Below are 22,779 nucleotides of genomic sequence, written 5' to 3'. Positions count from 1 at the left end.
CTGGTAATTAGCAGCCTGTTGTTGTAAACCAAATTCTCTTAATTGCTCGTCACCAAGTGTGATCACCTCTATAAGAGCAGAAGTTTTTTCAGTTTGCTTGTCAGTAGCGTCTAGACATCCCATCAATCTGGGAAAGGTTATACGTAGACATGGGTGAACCCGTGGATGTTTGGGTCCGGACGAACTGTTCAAAAAATGTTTGGGCTCGTGTACCAGAACAGTACCGGGACCTGAACCTGGACCCTATTCACTTGAATGGGGGCCCAAATATCCAGTGTTTGCCAAGCTGTCATGTGCATGACAGCGCAGCAAATGCTGCTTCTGATTGGTGGTAAAATCATTACCGCCGGTCAGACAGCGGTGGTTCCCACACTGTCAAATGATAGCGTAAGCCCACAGCTATGATCGGAGGTAACAGGTTTACCTCCGGTCATTGATTACTGCTCCCATCAGCCTATGCCTGCTGCCGCTAATAACAGTGAGAGCAGGGGAGCGGCTGATGGGAATATTCATCAGCCAGTGTTTGCATTCTAAATAAAAAATTAAAAAAGGAAAAATTGCTGGGTTCCTCTGTCTTTTTTGATAACCAGCCAGGCAAAACTCACAACTGCTGCAACCCTCCGCTTTCAGCATTAACAAGCCTGGCTATCAAGAATAGAGGGGTTCACGCACTGTACTTTTTAATTATTTAAATAAATAATTTAAAAAATTAACATGTGGTACCCCTCATTTTTGACAACCAGCCAAGTTAAAGCTGACAGCTGGGGGCTGGTAATCTCAGGCTTGTAAGGGGCCATGGATATTGGCCCCTCAACCTAAAAATAGTAGCTTGCAGCCACCCAGAAAAGGCCCATCTATTAGATGCGCCAATTCTGGCAATTTTACCAGATCTTTCTATTTGCCTTATAGTGGTGGCAAGATGGGTTCATTTTTGTGGGGTTGATGTCACCTTTGTATTGTCCAGTGACATCAAGCCCACGGCTTAGTAATGGAGAAGCCTCTATAAGACACCTATACATTACTAACCCTATAGTTGTATGGTAAATAAACACACAGCCAGAATAAAGTCTTTTATTTAAAATACAAACAAAACACACTTTTACTTTAAAAAATAAAAATAATAATTAACACAGTTATACTCACCCAACGCCCATTCCATTGAATCCCTCCTCACCTGTAATAAAACCAAAATACAAAGCAACCATATCCCTCACTTGTCTGTCCTTCTGTCCCACGCCATAATCCATGTCTGGGGATAAATAGTTTTCAACCTCGACTGTGCCAAGATGCGACTGTGCAGACTGAGAACCACTGAGAGAATGAGCTGCTGCGAGTTCAACTTCAGTGACCAGTGGTGACCTCACCCCCAATTCATCATTATTTGCGCTCCCCCACCTCAATACATCATCATTCACTGTCCTCCTTCACACACCCTCAATCAGGGCCGGACTGGCCATTGGGCACTTATGGGAAATGCCAGAAGGGCCGGTCCCTCTAATGGGCCGCTCAGTCACCTCCCTCTTCAGTGTGCACATCAGGCAGCATTAGCTTGCTGTGCACACTCAATTATGCTGCACTGATGAAACCAGCAGGACCAGGGGGGTGGGTCTGTGCTGTTCTGTGCCACCCCCTCCCTTGGCCCTGCTGATTTCAATTCTGCTGCATGATCATGTACACAAGCAGGGGGCGCTGTGCAGGTCCCTATGCAGAAGTTGTAGGCCTCCCGGCACTGTACTGTACCATAGAGTTGTACAAGTGCTGGCCCGGCCATCCCAAGATTGCAGACACACATGATGTGAGGGTGGCCCTGCGAGCCACCGGGATGAGAGGAGCTTCTGTGATGAGGTCAGCCAGTAGAGCAGGGGGCCGGGGCTGGAGGTCGCTGGCTGGGTCGGATCTTGCCTTGTGGTATGTGCAGTCAAGCTGAGGCAGGGTGAGATTTATTGCGCAGCTTGAAGCTTGACACAGATCTGGTTGCGCTGTCAGTGAGGTCATTGGCTCCAGCATGGCCTGATCTGTGTGTAAGAACAAGCTGCAGCAATAACTCACAGCAGACAGCTGTATACAGGATCATAGGCTGATCACTCCTGAGCCTGGCTGCAGGACATCATACACTGTATATATACACTCACCGGCCACTTTATTAGGTACACCTGTCCAACTTCTTGTTAACACTTAATTTCTAATCAGCCAATCACATGGCGGCAACTCAGTGCATTTAGGCATGTAGACATGGTCAAGACAATCTCCTGCAGTTCAAACCGAGCATCAGTATGGGGAAGAAAGGTGATTTGAGTGCCTTTGAACGTGGCATGGTTGTTGGTGCCAGAAGGGCTGGTCTGAGTATTTCAGAAACTGCTGATCTACTGGGATTTTCACGCACAACCATCTCTAGGGTTTACAGAGAATGGTCCGAAAAAGAAAAAAAATCCAGTGAGCGGCAGTTCTGTGGGCGGAAATGCCTTGTTGATGCCAGAGGTCAGAGGAGAATGGGCAGACTGGTTCGAGCTGATAGAAAGGCAACAGTGACTCAAATCACCACCCGTTACAACCAAGGTAGGCCTAAGAGCATCTCTGAACGCACAGTGCGTCGAACTTTGAGGCAGATGGGCTACAGCAGCAGAAGACCACACTGGGTACCACTCCTTTCAGCTAAGAACAGGAAACTGAGGCTACAATTTGTACAAGCTCATCGAAATTGGACAGTAGAAGATTGGAAAAACGTTGCTTGGTCTGATGAGTCTCGATTTCTGCTGCGACATTCGGATGGTAGGGTCAGAATTTGGCGTAAACAACATGAAAGCATGGATCCATCCTGCCTTGTAAGGAGCATCTTTGGGATGTGCAGCCGACAAATCTGCGGCAACTGTGTGATGCCATCATGTCAATATGGACCAAAATCTCTGAGGAATGCTTCCAGCACCTTGTTGAATCTATGCCACGAAAAATTGAGGCAGTTCTGAAGGCAAAAGGGGGTCCAACCCGTTACTAGCATGGTGTACCTAATAAAGTGGCCGGTGAGTGTATATATATATATATATATATATATATATATATATATATATATATATATATAGAGCCACCATATATTATATCATGTATGTCCTGTAGCCCGGTCCAGGAGCAATCAGTCAGTGCATATATCATAGTATACACAGTGCACATAGTGCACACAGTGTACAGGAGAATATGTCACTGACATATCCTATACTGTGTGCATAGACATCTGATCTTATATATAGCCATCCCGCTTTGTCCCTCCAAAGCCCAGCTCTCCACCCATCCCGCTGTGTCCCTCCACAGCCCAGCTGTCCATCCACCATCACACTCTCTCCTTTTGCAGCCCCACTCTAGAATCACCATCCTGCATTCTCCCTCCACAACCCCGCTCTCCCCCTCAGCAACCCCGCACTCCACTGGCCATCCCACTGTCTCCCTCCACAGCCCATCTGTCCATCCACCGTCACGCTCTCTCCTTCTGCGGCCCCACTCTACAATCGCCATCCTGCATTCTCCCTTCACAGCCCTGCTCTCCCCCTCAGCAGCCCCGCTCTCCACTGGCCGTCCCGCTGTCTCCCTCCGCAGCCCTGCTCTCCAATGGCCATCCGGCGCTCTCTGGCATTGTCCTGCATTAGGAGGAATCCAGGGCCAACTGCACCAGCATATGGTCTCACAAGTGGTCTGAGGATCTCATCTCGGTACCTAATGGCAGTCAGGCTACCTCTGGCAATCACATGGAGGGCTGTGCGGCCCTCCAAAGAAATGCCACTCCACACCATTACTGACCCACTGCCAAACCAGTCATGCTGAAGGATGTTGCAGGCAGCAGATCGCTCTCCACGGCATCTCCAGACTCTGTCACGTCTGTCACATGTGCTCAGTGTGAACCTGCTTTCATCTGTGAAGAGCACAGGGCACCAGTGGCGAATTTGCCAATCCTGGTGTTCTGTAGCAAATGCCAATTGTCCTGTACAGTGTTGGGCTGTGAGCACAGCCCCCATCTGTGGACGTAGGGAAACTCAGACCATCCTCATGGAGTCAGTTTGTAACCGTTTGTGCAGACACATGCACATTTGTGGCCTGCTGGAGGTCATTTTGCAGGGCTCTGGCAGTGCTCCTCCTGTTCCTCCTTGCACAAAGGCTGAGGTAGCGGTCCTGCTGCTGGGTTGTTGCCTTCCTATGGCCCCCTCCATGTCTCCTGGTGTATCTGCCTGTGTCCTGGTAGTGCCTCCAGCCTCTGGACACTATGCTGACAGACACAGCAAACCTTCTTGCCACAGCTCACATTGATGTGCCATCCTGGATGAGCTGCACTACCTGAGCCACTTGTGTGGGTTGTAGAGTCCGTCTCATGCTACCACTAGTGTGAAAGCACAACCAACATTCAAAAGTGACCAAAACATCAGCCAGAAAGCATTGCTACTGAGATGTGGTCTGTGGTCCCCACCTGCTGAACCACCCCTTTACTGAGTGTGTGTTGATAATTGTCAATAATTTCCATCTGTTGTCTATTCCAGTTGCACAACAGCATGTGAAATTGATTGTCAAACAGTGTTGCTTCCTAAGTGGACAGTTTGATTTCACACAAGTTTGATTTACTTGGAGTTATATTCTGTTTTTTAAATGTTCCCTTTATTTTTTGGAGCAGTGTATATAACTGTACTGTGATCTCTAATATGTTCTGTAGAGCTGATATCTACCAGTATATGGTCACGATATGGCGTTAACACAGATCTTGGCATTTGTAGAGATTATTGGTGGTTTAGTGGTTAGCACTGTTGCTTTGCAGCACTGGGTTCCTGAGTTCACATCCTACTAAGGACAACATCTGCAAGGAGTTTGTATGTTCTCCCCGTGTTTGCGTGGGTTTCTTCCGGGTATTCTGGTTTTCTCCCACACTCCAATGACTCATATGGAATGTAGATTGTGAGCCCCAATGGGGACAGTAAAGATAACATCTGTAAAGCGCTGTGGAATTAATGGCGCCATATCAGTGAGTAAAATAAATAGATGAATATTAGCTCAGTGGGTATATGACTCTTTGCATCACTGTCCATCAGCTATATGAAGATGCTGCAGCAGCACCTTGTAGTGCGCAGCATCATCTTCATTATCTATGAGACCCAGCTCTGTGTGTAAAATAGCAGCTTTTCCCGAACCTGCACCTAAGAGCAATAAAAAGGACTGAGCTATAATACAAGGCACAGCTCTGACTATGTTATATAGTTGTGTTACACGCACCTTACTCCTTGTGACCTACAGGTACACAAAGATATTACATATTCACCATGTGACAAGTGGGCCTGTGTGCCTTCAAATGCCAGGGCTGAATTTTAGTCCCAGTTCTGCCCTGCCCTCAATTCATCATTATTTGTGCTCCCCCTCAGTACATCATCATTCACTGCCCCCATCCCACACCCTCATTTCATCATCATTTGCTACCTCCCAAGTCCATTTAATTCATTTTATTGATAAAAAGTTTTCCATACTTACCTCTCACGATCCCCTGCAGGGGCAGCTCCCTTCTGGTGTCCTGGCGAGTGGCGTGCGTACATGCCGGCGCTTATGCGATGACATAATCGTGTACGCGTCATCACCAGTGTGCCACAGAAGAGGCAGAGGGACTTCCTTGGAGCTGCACGGCTGTTCAGTGGCGGTCCAGTAAAGCTCCCTGCACTGAGGTGTGCGCTGCCGATGGCGTAGCGATGGCACACAACGCTTTATCATACCTGAGGCCCAGCAAGCAGAAGCTCAAGAGGGGGTCTTGGACTTGATCAGATCTGCTCACTGGGCCCTATACAACAGTAAGGGCAGTAACAGAAAAGATCATTCTTAAGGTTCTTACCTTTTGGAACTTTAGTGTCAAGCATTAAAATCCAGAACGCTTTACGTAGCATAAGTAACCACTGCCAACCTCCTCATCTTTTTGGAAATGTCCCCTTCTGTATACCATAGAACTTAAAACTGGAGATGTCAGTATTGTGATCATTGACAAAGTGCCGTACTGCCCCTGAATATAAACCATTCTTGCTAGCTACAGTATATTGACAATGTGTTCCGCAATACTTTTTTTAATTGGACAGCCTATGTAACGCTTTTTACAAACATCACACTCAATGCAATATATCACATTTTGTGAGTCACAATTGATGAATTAATCCATTTTGTATTAACTAATGTAATACTGCATCTTGGTTGATAATGGGTAAGTATTTTGAAATATGTTTCATATTGTTGAACTGCAAACTATAAGTTGTACTTAATATCAAATACGAGGCCGCCTCATCATTATTCTTCATAACTGTAGTATTATCTGAAATGTCTTTCCTATATCATAAAGATTATCCCTGCACGTGGTAATATCACTAGTTAGACAGATATCCAAAAGGAAATATGTGTATTTGGACAGGAAGATGTAAATTGCACATTGTAATCTTTGTTATTCAGAAAGGTGATGAAGTTCTGTACGGTCTCCACATAGCCTGACCAAACTGTCTTTTTTTAGGCTAATCTTTTTTATTTATGCTTTTCTGTATTTTATTTTTACTATTTTGATTTATTTTTTCATTTATTTATTGCAATGTGTTCCCAGAAAGTTTTAAAAGACCTTTAGAAGGTAGTGGGGCATTTTAATATATCAATATATTTTTTTTTGCTGAATTACCTAGTAACTAGAACTTGTATATTAGCTACAAGAAAATTATAGTCTCCTGGCTGTATAACAAAGCTGGCTAGGTGTCCTAGGACTCGGCAGCTCCTGATCCCTCCCTACACCCAGTAATCACATATTCACTGGGTCCAGAGGGGGAAGCAGGGTAAGTGCTTTCAAATCTTAATTGCTGATAAAGATGATTCTAAAAACATGTGATTTGTGGGGTGTGCTTACATTTTCTCCAACTACTTCTGCATTTTAGCAGTTTTAATTCAATAAATAACAACATGTGCTAATCATCTGAAGTTGTATTTATCTAATTCCAAGACCTTCGAAAGACCCAATGTTTTATTATGCCAGTATACATGTATTATATAAAATTCAAAGAGGGTGCACTTAGTTTTAATTGTTACTTGACCAGTTTTTATATATCTTTTAACAACAATTCTACTTAGTGTTTTTAATGACTGCATTTTGAATATTTACTTTTGGCATTACACACTTAGTTTTCCTAGATGTGTTTAATTAAATCCCCATCCAATATGTCATTAAATTGTTGCTCTGATATTTTTGTGCCGAGCTCCTTGCGAACGAGGCTCTCATTAGTGCAAAAATGGGGTTTATCAGTGAATAGTTAGAATGGACAGGGTTAATTAATTGAATGTTAATATTTCTATCTGGATATGTGATGGTTATAGTTTACTGTCCAAATATTGATTTAACTCATTGTACCTTCATCACAAATCTAGATTCTGAGTAACTGGAGAGAAGAGAAGTATCAGGATGATGTGAAAGCCCGGCAGATGATGCACAAAGCTCTTCAGCTAAGGCTTAATTTGGTAACATTAGCACTGCTGGTTGCATTATTATTTATTTCCTGTTCTCTATGTGGCGCCATCATATTTAGCAGCTCTGTTCGCAGATTATGTCTCAAATTATTATTTTAGTTTGTTAATTCTTATTTTAGCTAGAGTCCATTGTACAAACATTATTTTATTGAAAACAGCAAGTGTTGTACTTTAAACCAGTATATGGGGTCATACACACAGTATCCTAACAATACAGAACTTACCGTATGTACAGTGCCTTGCGAAAGTATTCGGCCCCCTTGAACTTTTCAACCTTTTCCCACATATCATGCTTCAAACATAAAGATACCAAATATAAATTTTCGGTGAAGAATCAACATCAAGTGGAACACAATTGTGAAGTTGAATGAAATTTATTGGTTATTTAAAATTTTTGTGGAAAGTCAAAAACTGAAAAGTGGGGCGTGCAATATTATTCAGCCCCTTTACTTTCAGTGCAGCAAACTCACTCCAGAAGTTCATTGTGGATCTCTGAATGATCCAATGTTGTCATAAATGTCTAATGATGATAAATATAATCCACCTGTGTGTAATCAAGTCTCCGTATAAATGCACCTGCTCTGTGATAGTCTCAGGGTTCTGTTTGAAGCACAGAGAGCATCATGAAGACCAAGGAACACAACAGACAGGTCTGTGATACTGTTATGGAGAAGTTTAAAGTCTGATTTGGATACAAAATGATTTCCAAAACTTTAAACATCCCAAAGAGCACTGTGCAAGCAATCATATTGAAATGGAAGGAGTATCATACCACTACAAATCTTCCAAGACCTGGCCGTCCCGCTAAACTTTCATCTCAAATAAGGAGAAGACTGATCAGAGATGCAGCCAAGAGACCCATGATCACTCTGAATGAACTGCAGAGATCTACAGCTGAGGTGGGATAGTCTGTCCATAAAACAACAATCAGTCATACACTGCACAAATCTGGCCTTTATGGAAGAGTGGCAAGAAGAAAGCCATTTCTCAAAGATATCCATAAAAAGTGTTGTTTAAAGTTTGCAACAAGCCACCTGGGAGACACAAGCATGTGGAAGAAGGTGCTCTGGTCAGATGAAACCAAAATCGAACTTTTTGGCAACAATGCCAAACGATATGTTTGGCATAAAGACAGCACAGCTCATCACCCTGAACACACCATCCCCACTGTCAAACATGGTGGTGGCGGCATCATGGTTTGGGCCTGCTTTTCTTCAGCAGGGACAGGGAAGATGGTTAAAATTGATGGGAAGATGGATGGAGCCAAATACAGGACCATTCTTAAAGCATTCTTAAAGAAAACCTGTTGGAGTCTGCAAAAGACCTGGGACTGGGACAGAGATTTGTCTTCCAACAAGACAATGATCCCAAACATAAAGCAAAACCTACAATGGAATGGTTCCCAAATAAACGTATCCAGGTGTTAGAATGGCCAAGTCAAAGTCCAGACCTCAATGCAATCGAGAATCTGTGGAAAGAGCTGAAAGCTGCTATTCAGAAATGATCTCCTTCAAACCTCACTGAGCTCGAGCTGTTTGCCAAGGAAGAATGGCAAGAATTTCAGTCTCTCAATGTACAAAACTGATAGAGACATATCCCAAGCGACCTGCAGCTGTAATCGCAGCAAAAGGTGGCGCAACAAAGTATTAAGTTAAAGGGGCCGAATAATATTGCGCCAATAAATTTCATTCAACTTCACTATTATGTTCCACTTGTTGATTCTTCACCAAAAATTTACATTTGGTATCTTTATGTTTGAAGCATGATATGTGGGAAAAGGTTGAAAAGTTCAAGGGGGCCGAATACTTTCGCAAGGCACTGTACTTCCTATATATCCCTCCCCAATTTGATAGCCTCTTGCTACTTGTTTTCAGTAACATGTGCATGATTGCCACCTCTCTTTTCACTCTCTATGGGTCTACCAGAGATAGCCAAGGCTGTGCCATAGCTCTATTCCAAAGGGTACTACAGAGCCCTATCTTTGGGATTGTGTACATGTGAGGGGTGGGCACTGATCCACAAATTGTCACCCTTTCTTAGTTTCTTTGAATAGGTGGCAACTGCAGTTGTTCAGCATGACCGTTTACTGCCCCCATCTTGTGCTTAATTTTTATTATTGGTACTATTCCTCGTTATAATTTTTTAAATACTGAACCAAATGTTTGACTGTATTTCACTGAAGGGAGGATAGAGGGATTTAATGGGACCCTTATTCATTGACAAAACAATGGGTACCATAAATCAGAACCTGGATACAAGATTCTAGCCAGGTATGATTTCCTTTGAAATGTGGTAGCTTTTCAAAAAGACATAATTTGAAGATCTAACCAGGGACCATAGACACATATGTGACTAGTCCAGCACCATCTCTAGCTGGCTTCTCCCATCACTGGAGGAAGGGTTCCTAAGGACTAGGCTCCAGCACCGATGGGAAAATGTTAAAACATAATTGTTACTGTGCAATTAAAAATGTGAGACAAAGCAAAAAGATAAAAAAGATCCATAAGCTTGCACATTTCGAGTTAGCAACCGTTATGCCGCGTTCACCCATTCAGTATTTGGGCAGTATTTTACATCTGTATTTGTAAGCATAATAGAAACACGTGCACCACTTTTGCATTTTTCACCCCTTCTTGGGATTGGCTTAGAAATACTGATGTAAAATATTGACCAAATACGTAACATATGAACATGGCCTAATTTATAACGGTGATCCTTAATTTTTTTTATCTATTTGCTTTTTCACACCATGTTTTTATTTTCACAGTAAAAGTTATGTTTTAATATTCTGCCATTGGTGCCGGAGCTCAATAGTCATGGACCCTTCTTCCATTTTTGACCGTGATACCAGCCTGGTGTTCCTCCTACATTCCGTTCAGCACACCTTGACTAAACAAGGTCTACCAGGATTCAAGCAGTTTTCACACTGAATTGTCCTCCCTGGAAGATGAACTGATTATCATTTTTTCCTTCTCATAAAACTGCCACTGATCTAGTTGACTGATGTGTCACCCTCATATGTGTACAAAAGGAGAGACCTGCCAATCAAGCGGAAAGGTGCAGGAAGAAACCAGCCGGTGGCAGGGCCAGATTAGTCTTGCTTCTGCTTATGGTCCCCAGATGGATCTTTAAAATATGTATTATATGTATAGGGCCCCTTCTTGTCCAGGCCCTAGGGCAGTACGATTATTGGGATATTCATAATACACAACTAAATGCAGACACAGGAAGCACCACTTCTCACTGACTCTAGAGAATCCATAATAAGTAAATGAGCCCCTGTATGGAAATCTAAGTAACATACAGCTGTATGTAATATAAAGGAGATTACAAGAAAGATTAGAAAAATAAATACCATTTTATTATCAAATGCTGTATGAGACTTCAGGAACACTCTGGATATCAAGGATACTTGTATCATGTTAATAAAATCATGCATCTGGTCCTCATTTACAATATATTCTGCTTTTCTTGGCCAAAGGTTGGGGGCATGTTTGACACAGTGCAGAGAAGCACACAATGGACTGCAGATTGGGCTGTGTTGCTTCTTCAGATTATTACTTCAGGATCAGTTGACATACAAACAAACAAGTAAGTTCTGGGCAGTTATCTTTATCCACAAATTGTTTATACTTAGATTTTTTATGTTTTTGTTATTTCTTTTCTGCATTTTCTCTTTTCATTGATTGAACAATGCTGTTCTTATCTTTTTGCTATCATATGGTATTTTCTTTTTCTTTGAAAATTTGGATGTAAATTGTCATTTACTTTTTGTATCTCTGAATATCTTCCTAACAAAGTTGAATTAAAGTAAAGAAATAAATAATTAAATACATAAATTGATAATTATAATGGATTCTTCAGTTGGAAATACCATTACATTTTTTATGGGTTTTGCACAGCCCAAATGTCCACATTTGGAGTGTGAGGTTTTCATATAAATGATATTAATATGTCCCATGCAAAAATAAATCAGTAAATAAATAATACAAATAAAGGGCTAAACTAAATGTGCCAGAATTCCCGTAAGATGACAGCTTTGCAGTGCCCCTCCTCCCTGCTGCTGCGAAGATCTCACAATGCTCATCACAAGCTTCAGCTGTCAGATAGGCTGGGTGGGTTGACAAGGATTTTCAAACTGAGCACACCAGCCTCATCAGGTTTAAAGGTAACCTATCATGTCCCAAAAGTTATATTAAACTGCATATATGGGGATAAACTGCAAGTTAATAGCGTTCTAATGCTGTGCGGCCCTCACACTGAAAGCCTCCGACTTTTAGGCATACAGGTATACTAGTGCAGCCACAGTCACTGCTCAGTATATAGAGAGTGGCAGCATAAGCATGCCCTGGTATTTTGACTGACATCCATTTCTGCAGCATATCAGAGTAGCAATGGCTGTCAGTCAATGTGCCAGGGCCTGCTAACTTCCAGCATTCACTGTGTACTGTGCGATGACTGGAGCAGCTCTATTAATGAATGTCAGAGGCTGCTGGAGGGAATAAAGTTCATTTTCTTGTGGCAGCCACTTTTTTATGGGTGCCAGCCATGGAGAGAGAGAGAGTTAGAGAGAGATAACCAGGATAAAAGAGGAATTTTAGATGACAAGCGAGAAGTATATCCACAGCACAGCACAGGCTGCAGATGGCAGATAATATCAAGTCTGACAGACCCCAGAGCATCAAGAGGTAAGGACTAGGGTTGAGCGAAACGGGTCGGCCATTTTCAGAAGTCGCCGACTTTTGGCAAAGTCGGGTTTCATGAAACCCGACCCGACCCCTGTGTGGGGTCGGCCATGAGGTCGGCGATCTTCTGAATCTGGTATCGGAATTCCGATACCGAGTTCCGATATGTTTGCGATATCGGGAATCGGTATCGGAATCCATATTTAAGTGTAAAATAAAGAATCAAAATAAAAAATATTGATATACTCACCCTCGGACTCGCCCTGGTACTTACCGGCAGCCTTCCTTCCTAAGAATGAGCGCGTGAATGACCTGCGGTGACGTCGCGGCTTGTGATTGGTCGTGTGAGCGGTCACATGGGCGGTCACGTGACCAATCACAAGCCGCGACGTCATCTAAGGTCCTTCACGCGCTCATTCTTAGGAAGGAAGGCTGCCGGAAAGAAGCAGGGCGCGTTCGAGGGTGAGTATATACCTAATAGGAATATACTCACCCTCGGACACGCCCTGCTTCTTTCCGGCAGCCTTCCTTCCTAAGAATGAGCGCGTGAATGACCTGCGGTGACGTCGCGGCTTGTGATTGGTCGCGTGACCGCCCATGTGACCGCTCACGCGACCAATCACAAGCCGCGACGTCACCGCAGGTCATTCACGGGCTCATTCTTAGGAAGGAAGGCTGCCGGTTAGTACCAGGGCGCGTCCGAGGGTGAGTATATCAATATTTTTTATTTTGATTCTTTATTTTACACATTAATATGGATCCCAGGACCTGAAGGAGAGTTTCCTCTCCTTCAGACCCTGGGAACCATAGTATCCCATTGCACTGCATTGGGTTTCGTGTTTCGGCCGACCCCGACTTTTTTATAGGATCGGACGATTTCACTCGACCCGACTTTTGAGAAAGTCGGTTTTCGTGACACCCGACCTGATCCTATAAAAATAAAAGTCGCTCAACCCTAGTAAGGACATCTCCTTACATCTCTCTGCATCTCCAAACATAATAAAATCCCTCTAGACACCAAGCCCAATAGAAAACATGGAAAGTGAAGAGGGATCATCCTTATTCTCATTTGCAAATGTAAACACGAGAAGCAATGGAATGAAACTGAAAGCAAGAAGATACAAATTAGATATTAGAAAAACTTTTGGACACTGAGGGTGATCAATGAGTGGAACAGGCTGCCATGAGAGGTGGTGAGTAAACATGAGTGAATATGTTTCGCTCCCTCCTTATTTGGCAAGCTATAGCACTTACCGAAGAAGCTGCAGAGGGAACCCGGATACCTGGAGTGCTTCAGATAATCAGGTGTCCGGAGTTTCAGCTGCATGTGTCACGGCTGTGTGACAGTCAAAATGCACAGGCTCTCCATGCACGTGTTGTGATTGTCACACAGGTATTCGGGTTCCCGCTGCAGCTTCTTTGGTAAGCGCTATAGCTTGCCGAATTAGGAGGGAGCTGAACATATTTGCTCATGTCTAGTGGCGAGTTCTTCTTCAATGGAAGTCTTCAAACAGAGGATAGAGAGACATCTGTCTGAGATGGTTAAGGGGATCCTGCATTTAGCAGGAGCTGGACATGATGACCCTGGAGGTCCTTTCCAAACTCAAACATTCTATGATTCTATGAATCCACATTTTAGACACCGAGAATCCCAGACCTGTAACTGAGCCCAGTATAGAGATCAGTACTATAACCACAACAGACAGCAGAGGCTCAGCCATCATGGGTAAAACATATCTCAGAGATCACAAGAGCATGGGTGCAAGAATGGCAATAAAACAATCCACCATCAGACAAAAAACAGAAAGCTCCTGTGCTGACTTTACCCTTAACCCCTTCACCCCGAAGCCTGTTTTCACCTAAGTGACCGGGCCAATTTTTACAATTCTGACCACTGTCACTTTATGAGGTCATAACTCTGAAACGCTTCAACGGATCCTGGTGATTCTGAGTTAGTTTTCTCGTGACATATTGTACTTTATGATAGTGGTAAAACTTCTTCGATATGACTTGCATTTATTTGTGAAAAAAATGGAAATTTGTCGAAAATTGTGAAAATTTTGCTATTTTCAAACTTTTAGTTTTTATGCCCTTAAATTAGAGAGATATATCACATAATATAGTTAATAAACAACATTTCCCACATGTCTGCTTTACATCACCACAATTTTGGAAATATAATTTTTTAATTAATTCTAATTTTTGCAACAAAATTTGCAAAAACATTTTTTTTAGGGACCACCTCACACTTAAAGTGACTTTGAGGGGTCTATATGACAGAAAATGCCCAAAAGTGACACCATTCTAAAAACTGCACCCCTCAAGGTACTGAAAACCACATTCAAAAAGTTTATTAACCCTTCAGGTGCTTCACAGGAATTTTTGGAATGTTTAAAAAAAAAATTGAACATTTAACTTTTTTCACAAAATGTTTACTTTAGATCCAATTTGTTTTATTTTACCAAGGGTAACAGGAGAAATTGGACCACAAAAGTCATTGTCCTGAGTACGCCGATACACCGTATGTTAGGGTAAACCATTGTTTGGGCACATGGCAGAGCTCGGAAGGGAAGGAGCGCCATTTGACTTTTCAATGCAAAATTTGCTGGAATTGAGATCGGACACCATGTCGCGTTTGGAGAGCCCCTGATGTGCCTAAACAGTGGAAAACCCCCACAAGTGACACCATTTTGGAAAGTAGACCCTCTAAGGAACTAATCTAGATGTGTGGTGAGCACTTTGAACCTCCAAGTGCTTCACAGAAGTTTATAATGTAGAGCCGTAAAAAAAAATTCATATTTTTTTTCACAAAAAATGATCTTTTCACCTCAAATTTTTTATTTTCCCAAGGGTAACAGGATAAATTGGACCCCAAACGTTGCTGTGCAATTTGTCCTGAGTAGGCTGATACTCCATATATGGGGATAAACCAATGTTTGAGAGCATGGCAGAGCTTGGAAGGGAAGGAGCGCCGTTTGGAATGCAGACTTAGATGGATTGATCTGCAGGCGTCACGTTGCATTTGCAGAGCACCTGATGTACCCAAACAGTAGAAACCCCCCATAAGTGATCGCATATTGGAAACTAGACCCCCCAAGGAACTTATCTAGTGGATGTGTTGTGAGAACTTTGAACTAACAAGTGTTTCACTACAGTTTATAACGCAGAGCCATGAAAATAAAAAATATTTTTTTTTCCACGAAAATTATATTTTAGCCCCCAAATTTCTATTTTCCCAAGGGTAACAGGACAAATTGGACCCCAAAAGTTGTTGTCCAATTTGTCCTGAGAACGCTGATACCCCATATGTGGGGGGAACCACTGTTTGGGCGCACAGGAGAACTCGGAAGGGAAGGAGCACTGTTTTAGTTTTTCAATGCAGAATTGGCTGGAATTGAGATCGGATTACATGTCGCGTTTGGGGAGCCCGTGATGTGCCTAAACTGTGAAAACCCCCCAATTATAACTGAAACCCTAACCCCAACCCTAACCCTAACCCTAGCCCTAACCCTAGCTCTAACCCTAGCCCTAACCCTAACCCTAATGGGAAAATGGAAATAAATACATTTTTTAAAATTTTATTATTTTCCTTAACTAAGGGGGTGATGAAGGGGGATTTGATTTACTTTTATAGCGTTTTTTTTGGCGGATTTTTATGATTGGCAGCCGTCACACACTAAAAGACGCTTTTTATTGCAAAAAATATTTTTTGTATCAGCACATTTTGAGAGATATAATTTATCCATATTTTGGCCCACAGAGTTATGTGAGGTCTTGTTTTTTGCGGGACAAGTTGATGTTTTTATTGGTACCATTTTCGGGTATATGACATTTTTGATCTCTTTTTATTCTGATTTTTGGGAGGCGGAATGAACAAAAACCATCAATTCCTGAAATTCTTTTAGGGTGGGGCGTTTATACCGTTCCACGTGTGGTAAAATTGATAAAGCAGCTTTGTTCTTCAGGTCAGTACGATTACAGCGATAGCTCATTTATATAATTTTTTTATGTTTTGGCGCTTTTACTCAACAAAAACTATTTTATATAAAAAATAATAGTTTTTGCATTGCTTTATTCTGAGAGCTATAACTTTTTTATTTTTCTGCTGATGATGCTGTGTGGTGGCTTTCTTTTTGCGGGACAGGATGACGTTTTCAGCGGTACCATGCTTATTTATATCCGTCTTTTTGATCACGTGTTATTCAACTTTTTGTTCGCCTGTAGGATAATAAAGTGTTGTTTTTTGCCATGTTTTTTTTTTTTTTGCGGTGTTTACTGAAGGGGTTAACTAGTGGGATAGTTTTATAGAGCGAGTCGTTACGGATGCGGCAATACCAAATATGTGTACTTTTATTGTTTTTTTTTAATTTACATAAATAAATGGATTTATTGGAAAAAAAAATTTTTCTTTACTTGGGGATTTTTTTTTTTTACTTTCTACCATTGTCCCAGGGTGGGACATCACTATATTAGATCAGATTGCTGATCTGACACTGTGCATAGCACTGTGTCAGATCAGTGATCTGACAGTCAGTGCAGGAGGCTTTCAGGCACCTGCTCTCAGCAGGCGCCGGCTAGCCACGTCACTTCATGACCCAGAAGGAGTCCTGCGGCCATCTTGGATCCGGGGACTCCTTCCGGATCACCGGAGCAACGCGATCGCATCGCGTCACTCTGGTGGGACAGCACAGTGAGCCCCCGCCCCTGTGGGATCCCACTCTGTGCCGCTGTCACTACTGACAGCGGCATCAGAGGGGTTAAATGCCCGCGATCAGCGCTAGCGCCGATCGTGGGCATTGCTGCGGGGTGTCAGCTGTCATATACAGCTGACACCCGCACCCGATCACCGCGGCGCTCAGCACGAGACTGCGGTGATCGGTGCGCCGTACTAGTACTGCGGCTGGCACAATTGCAGTGCCTGCAGCGCAGTACTAGTACGGCGCATGGCGCGAAGGGGTTAAGGAGGAAGATAAAAAAAATACAAATGTCCTCTTCTATAGCGAGCAGCTCTCCACCTGGCACATAGCCCTGTGCAAACACTATGAAAACATTTTAAAATGTTGCATCAGCAGGGGCTGACAAATCAGAGTAAATGACCCACAAAATGATGACGTCATTATCACCATTAATCTATACAACTCTGACACAATAGTCATACAGAGCAATGAGGACAACCTTCAGGCATTTGAGGAAATTTTTCCTCATATTAAGGTCAAGACTCAAACATATTAAGAAGTACGGAAGCATGTAGGAACAGCATAGGGTCTACCTCTACAAAGAGGACCACCAGAGATCCCATTGCTGCCTAAAACCCTACATGCACTCCCCTCACTGGAAACACTCAGAGACTGCCTGTCACAACTGAAAAGGGATATCATACTTTTTAAGGAGCCTCTCCAAAGAAAGACAAATGACCACATGCATGCAGAGACAACCAGACTGAAGTGTGTCCCGGACTCAGCCTTGCAGGAAATCAGACATGAACTACAAGAGCTGCAGCAAGAAATTGCTAAACTAAAAAGAGAGATGGCAAAGCTAGAAAAACAGACACCACCCCTAACTCAGGAGGGGGACCCAGGGAAGAAGAGAGGTGCAGTCAAAATGAGAGCCAACCGCCACAACACCACTAATTTAAATAACCATGTAAATATTGAGAGCAAAGCAGAAATACAGGGCCAGAGCCAAACATCATAAAAACCCCTAGTCTAGGACAACAGCAGGCCACTACAACACGACAGAGCAGCAAGCAAAAGACAAACAAACAAAAACCACTTGGAAGCAGCCAATCAGAACGTCATCCTGATACAGTGCTGATTATAGACTCCAGTGGAAAATACCTCAACACAACACAACTCTTCCCAGAAAAAAGGGTTTCCAGAATCTGCTGCTCAACTATAGAACTATAGAACAAGCACCAGCTGTAGTCAATAATCTATATTTCACTAACCCAAACCACATCATCATACATACAGGCACCAATAACCTGCAGGACCAGCGCCAAACAAGTAGCAGGACAATAGTGCCAGCTAGCAAAGACCACATGACATAAGTTCCTTGGCTGTAAGATCATCTTGTCATTTCTGATCTAAATGAAAAGATGTCCCCAAACACATCACCCAAGACATCAACAGAGAGCTAGCAGCCAAGATCACCTCGACGGCAGACATCAATCACACTGGCACAACTTCCCATCATAAACCTCCTGACCTGTATGATGATAAATATCTCAGCAACCAAGGTGTCAGCCTATTTGACAAAGAACTCAAATACATAGTGCTCAACAGAGTCCTGAGAAATGAAACCTACACAAGCCAAAAACCTGTAGAAAGAGCACCGCCAACAAATAAACCTAAAATTGTATATGCTCAGCAAACTGGAGACTGCTACCTGAACCCAAAATTAGGCCATGAGAGACACAAACCAGGAAAGACACCACCTGCCCCACACAGAGTATAGCAGGGCAGTGACAATGCTCATTTCTCAGTTCAAAACACTCATGCGAATGGACCAATTGCCTATAACATAGTCAGCAAAACCAAGTTGTCCTATGCATGGCATTACAAGGTATATTGTCACACAATGTCACCTCTAATTATCAGTAGCTGGAACATCCAGGATCTGAACACATTTTGATGTAAGGTAGATGACCCAGACTTCAAACAATGATTGAAAAACATAAAAACATTGATATACAGATTCTTCTGTAAGCATGGACTAAAACAGATAATGAATCCCTTGAACCCATTGGATACAGGAAGCGCTATCCCGGCCCTGAAAAACAAAAGCACTAAACCGGGCCAGAGCTCAGGAGGAATATTAGTCTGGTACATAGCGGAGCATCATGAAGATATCAGAGCAGTGAAGAGAGGAGACAGCCACATCTGGGTAAGAATAAGCTGCTCCGTCCTCACCTCTCGGGCTGACAACTACCTTTGTGCAGCATACTTAGCTCCTCGAGAGCATCCATACTTCAACCCAGACAGCTTTGAGACCCTACAGAATGAATTTGCCTATTTACAGACTCTTAACAATGTTCTCATCGGTTACCTCAATGCAAGAATGGGAAGGGAAAGAGACTATCTGACCACTGATGGAATATATAGTCTATATATTCGGAGCAGATACTGACTGTGACAACCCAGTACACACAAAGAGTAACAACTATGACGGCACAGTCAATAAAAGTGGCAGAACACTGTGGAACCTATGTCAAAGCCTCAGACTTCTTATTCTAAATGGCTGCACCAAGGGAGAGTCATTGAGAAGAAACACATTAAACTCCCACGTGGGCAGCAGCGTGATTGAATATGTCATCCCAGATATGGACACTACAAACATTGGTACCTTTTATAGTCACCCTACAAACACATCTGTCAGACCACAACCAACTGCTCATATACATCAAATTCACAAACATATCGCCCTCGCGAAGTCTGCAGCAGTCTGACCTCTTTAGTGTGTCTCCATCCTTCAAATGGCCCATTATGTCAGCCTCAAAATATAAAGATGCCATCAACAGACCAGAGATCAAGGAGAAGCTCCAACACTTCCATAATAAGGTGTATGAACTTAACCCAGAAGGAATACCTTAACACATAGTGTTAGTGGTCCTCAACAAAACCTACAGAGGGAACACAAACAGGCCCCATATCTAGGGAAACTAGCAAACACCAAATAGCAACAGATGCACTGGTACACCCATCTTTAGTCATCACCAGCCATGCAGTGATGATGTCCTATCTATCACCACATCATGTATGACCTCTACAGCCAATCACTGACCTCTGCCGTTATATACAAACATCACAATTGTGACTGGTGTGGCTGCAATAATCATATTAATTATGGTGGACCATTAAGGACCAGAGTAGCAGGAAACATAGGGATATTTTTTAAATCTGAAAGAAAACAAAAAATACCCAAGAATGCAACCTTTGCCTACATGCTTCTGTGGCACCCCAGGAGTTCGGGTTCCACAGTAGTGCTGTCTTCCTCTCGGGGAGGGTAGTACTATGTCTGGAGACAAGTGAGGTCCCTTTGGCACACACACAACACCTTCCAAATCCAGGCCAGGAGGGGGAGCTCAAAACCCTGTTTTAGGGCAGCTTCCCTGGATAAAGATTCTGGTTTGGAGGAGGAGCTAGGTTAGTCTGTAGAGAGAGTTTGTGTCTGAGGACAGACAGGAACAAAGCAGAGTGGAGATACAGGACTCCAGGAGTCGACTAGGAAGGCCTCCACGGAGTTAGAGCGCAGGATCCGTGTACCGGGAACACAAGGTTTTTGTGGAGTACTAAGACACAGAGCAGAACCGGAGGGCAGAAGATTACATGGTCTGCCCACATTAACCTGTGGTACAGGAGCACCTTGGAGCCTGGAGTCTCCGTGAAAAGATCCCAGTAAGCACGGCTCAAGCTGCCTACCATACAGATACCTGTCCCAGGACAGGGGAATGAATTAGGACTTTGCTGGGAACAATTAGTGGCAGCAAGGACCTCAGTTACAGCAAGCGCAGAGTGGAAGGCTTTTACCTGACCTGCCAAGGGGATTCCGCTTGTCTCTGGACTGCCTGGACTCCTAACTCACCTGTTGCCGGTGCCCTGGACTGTGGCCTGTCACCCACAAGTAAACCAGTTAAAGACTTACAACCAGGCTCGGACTCCCCCACCGGAGAACCGGAGGATTCTCCGGTGGGCCCAGGCACTGACACCTGCTAGGGCCCCCACTGCTCCAGGGGCCACTTGCCAGTGGCTATAGGGCAAACTAAACAAGAACTAATTTAAACAATATCTTTATTTCAAAACTAGGATAAACAAACCAACACAACCCCTTAAAAAACCCTTCTATATGAGACAGGGTTAACTAACTGGCCTGCATGTACGTGGGCAGAGAGAAGTGGGATACCTGTCTGAGATCTGACACCTACACGTCCCTAGGGTACCCCCTACCTATCTGCGGAGGTTGGCACCCTCTTGGACGCAATATGGCGCCCCCGCTCCTCGACGGCTGACCCTGAATGCCCTATGGATCCCTAGTAAACAATTGTTCGTGGACACCTCACACTTGCCCACACCTAGGGCCCAAACTTAACAAAACAGATGCCAGATGAGATTTTCACCAAAGTGCCACAATGGCAAGCAAACACACTGCCTCTCAAGGCTCAGTTGGATAACATATGGCACACCTAGCCGTCTGCTCTAAGCCTCCTTCACTGGCTATTACACCCTTATGTGTCCCTGCCCGGACTGCCCTGCCTGACAGCGGAGGTTGGCACCCCCTTGAACGCAAAGTGGCGCCCCTGCTCATCGGCGGCTGTCCCTTGGATGCCCTAGACAAGTCCCTACAGACAATTGAACCTGCTAAAGGAAAGTGCCTATGGGGCTATACTAGTGGGCTACAATATAAGCATAAGGCAGTATCAACAAAAAAAAAAATGCACAGTGAGTCAGACACAGTATCCATGTGCCATATATCAACTCTGTTTGTGAATTTATCACAAAAAACAAAGGAGATACAATACTCTCTATATACTAAAGGCACATAAATACAATATCAATATTAGCTTAGAGTGTATACATGGTGAAAAAATCAAAGAAATAAATAGTTAAAAATCTGGTGCACTTATCTGCGCCCAGATCTGCCTCTACGCGTTTCCCCCCCATGATATGGTTCCTCAGGAGGCACATGGGAAAAAGAACCGTGTGCTACAACATCGGTGATATGCTGTGCCTGGTTGCAGGTGCAGGGATAACACTGATACAAACATGCTTATATAGCCCCCGCCCACACGGCGGTATTGAGGGAGTTAATTCATACCTGTGGATTGCGGATTAATGCACTAATCATAGTGCAGATGTCTAGATAGTTACCCCCAATCCGTATCTTCACACTACACATGGCGGCCGCCATTATTCCTATGCCATTATCGGCGTACCTGCACTGCGCATGCGCCGTTTTCAGACCCTAGAGGTCTGTTATGTTCTTTCAAACAGCGCAGGCGCTCAGAAAAAACTCCATTTTGTTGTGGATCCTATCCCCCTTTTGGTCATTGCGGCTTCCACTGGCACCGTTATCAAAACCCCCGCAAAGAATACAGATCGTACAATATGCCGTATATCAGGGGGGTGAGATTAGACATAGTGCATCAAGATTTTCCATACAGTCTCTAATGTGCACAAACACCTCCCAATCATGTTGCTACATAATAGTCATATATTAGATCTAATCCCTTTAGAGTATCAGCTCATATATAAACATAAATAACAGGGAGCGATGCCAACCATACAAGAACTACCAATACGGGGTATTTCTGAATTTGCCAGCCTAAACGTGGACAACTTCACATGATATTTGGAAATATTTTAATGATCCTAGCTGTGCAACCCCATTAAATAAAGACCCATCCCCCACCTGCCGTAATCTTATCCTTAAGCCCATCACTGGCAAATAATTAGAGTCACAATCTTGAGTAACCACCTATTATTATGCACTGCGAACCATCTGTTAGGTCCACATAGCCTCTCTAATCATGTCAGGGAAACGGGGAAGCTTAAATCGATGTAAACAGTTCACACGAAGCAACTATAGGTTAATCGCT

At 43.5% G+C, this 22,779-nt stretch overlaps 1 protein-coding gene across 1 annotated transcript in view; it reads left to right on the top strand.

Annotated features, from left to right (window-relative positions):
• The window catches only part of MED12L (mediator complex subunit 12L), a 995,158-nt gene that overhangs the window by 832,475 nt on the left and 139,904 nt on the right, over window positions 1-22,779 (top strand). Inside the window, exons 33-34 of the mRNA XM_077290760.1 lie at window positions 7,402-7,491; window positions 10,982-11,091. Coding sequence (XP_077146875.1) covers window positions 7,402-7,491; window positions 10,982-11,091 — 200 coding nt within the window. The remainder of the gene's footprint in view (window positions 1-7,401; window positions 7,492-10,981; window positions 11,092-22,779) is intronic.

The sequence above is a fragment of the Ranitomeya variabilis genome, chromosome 2 (genome assembly GCF_051348905.1).
Source record: "Ranitomeya variabilis isolate aRanVar5 chromosome 2, aRanVar5.hap1, whole genome shotgun sequence".
NCBI classification, from domain to species: domain Eukaryota; kingdom Metazoa; phylum Chordata; class Amphibia; order Anura; family Dendrobatidae; genus Ranitomeya; species Ranitomeya variabilis.
The sequence above is the reverse complement of the archived record's forward strand: the minus strand, read 5'-3'. Positions and strand labels throughout refer to the sequence as shown.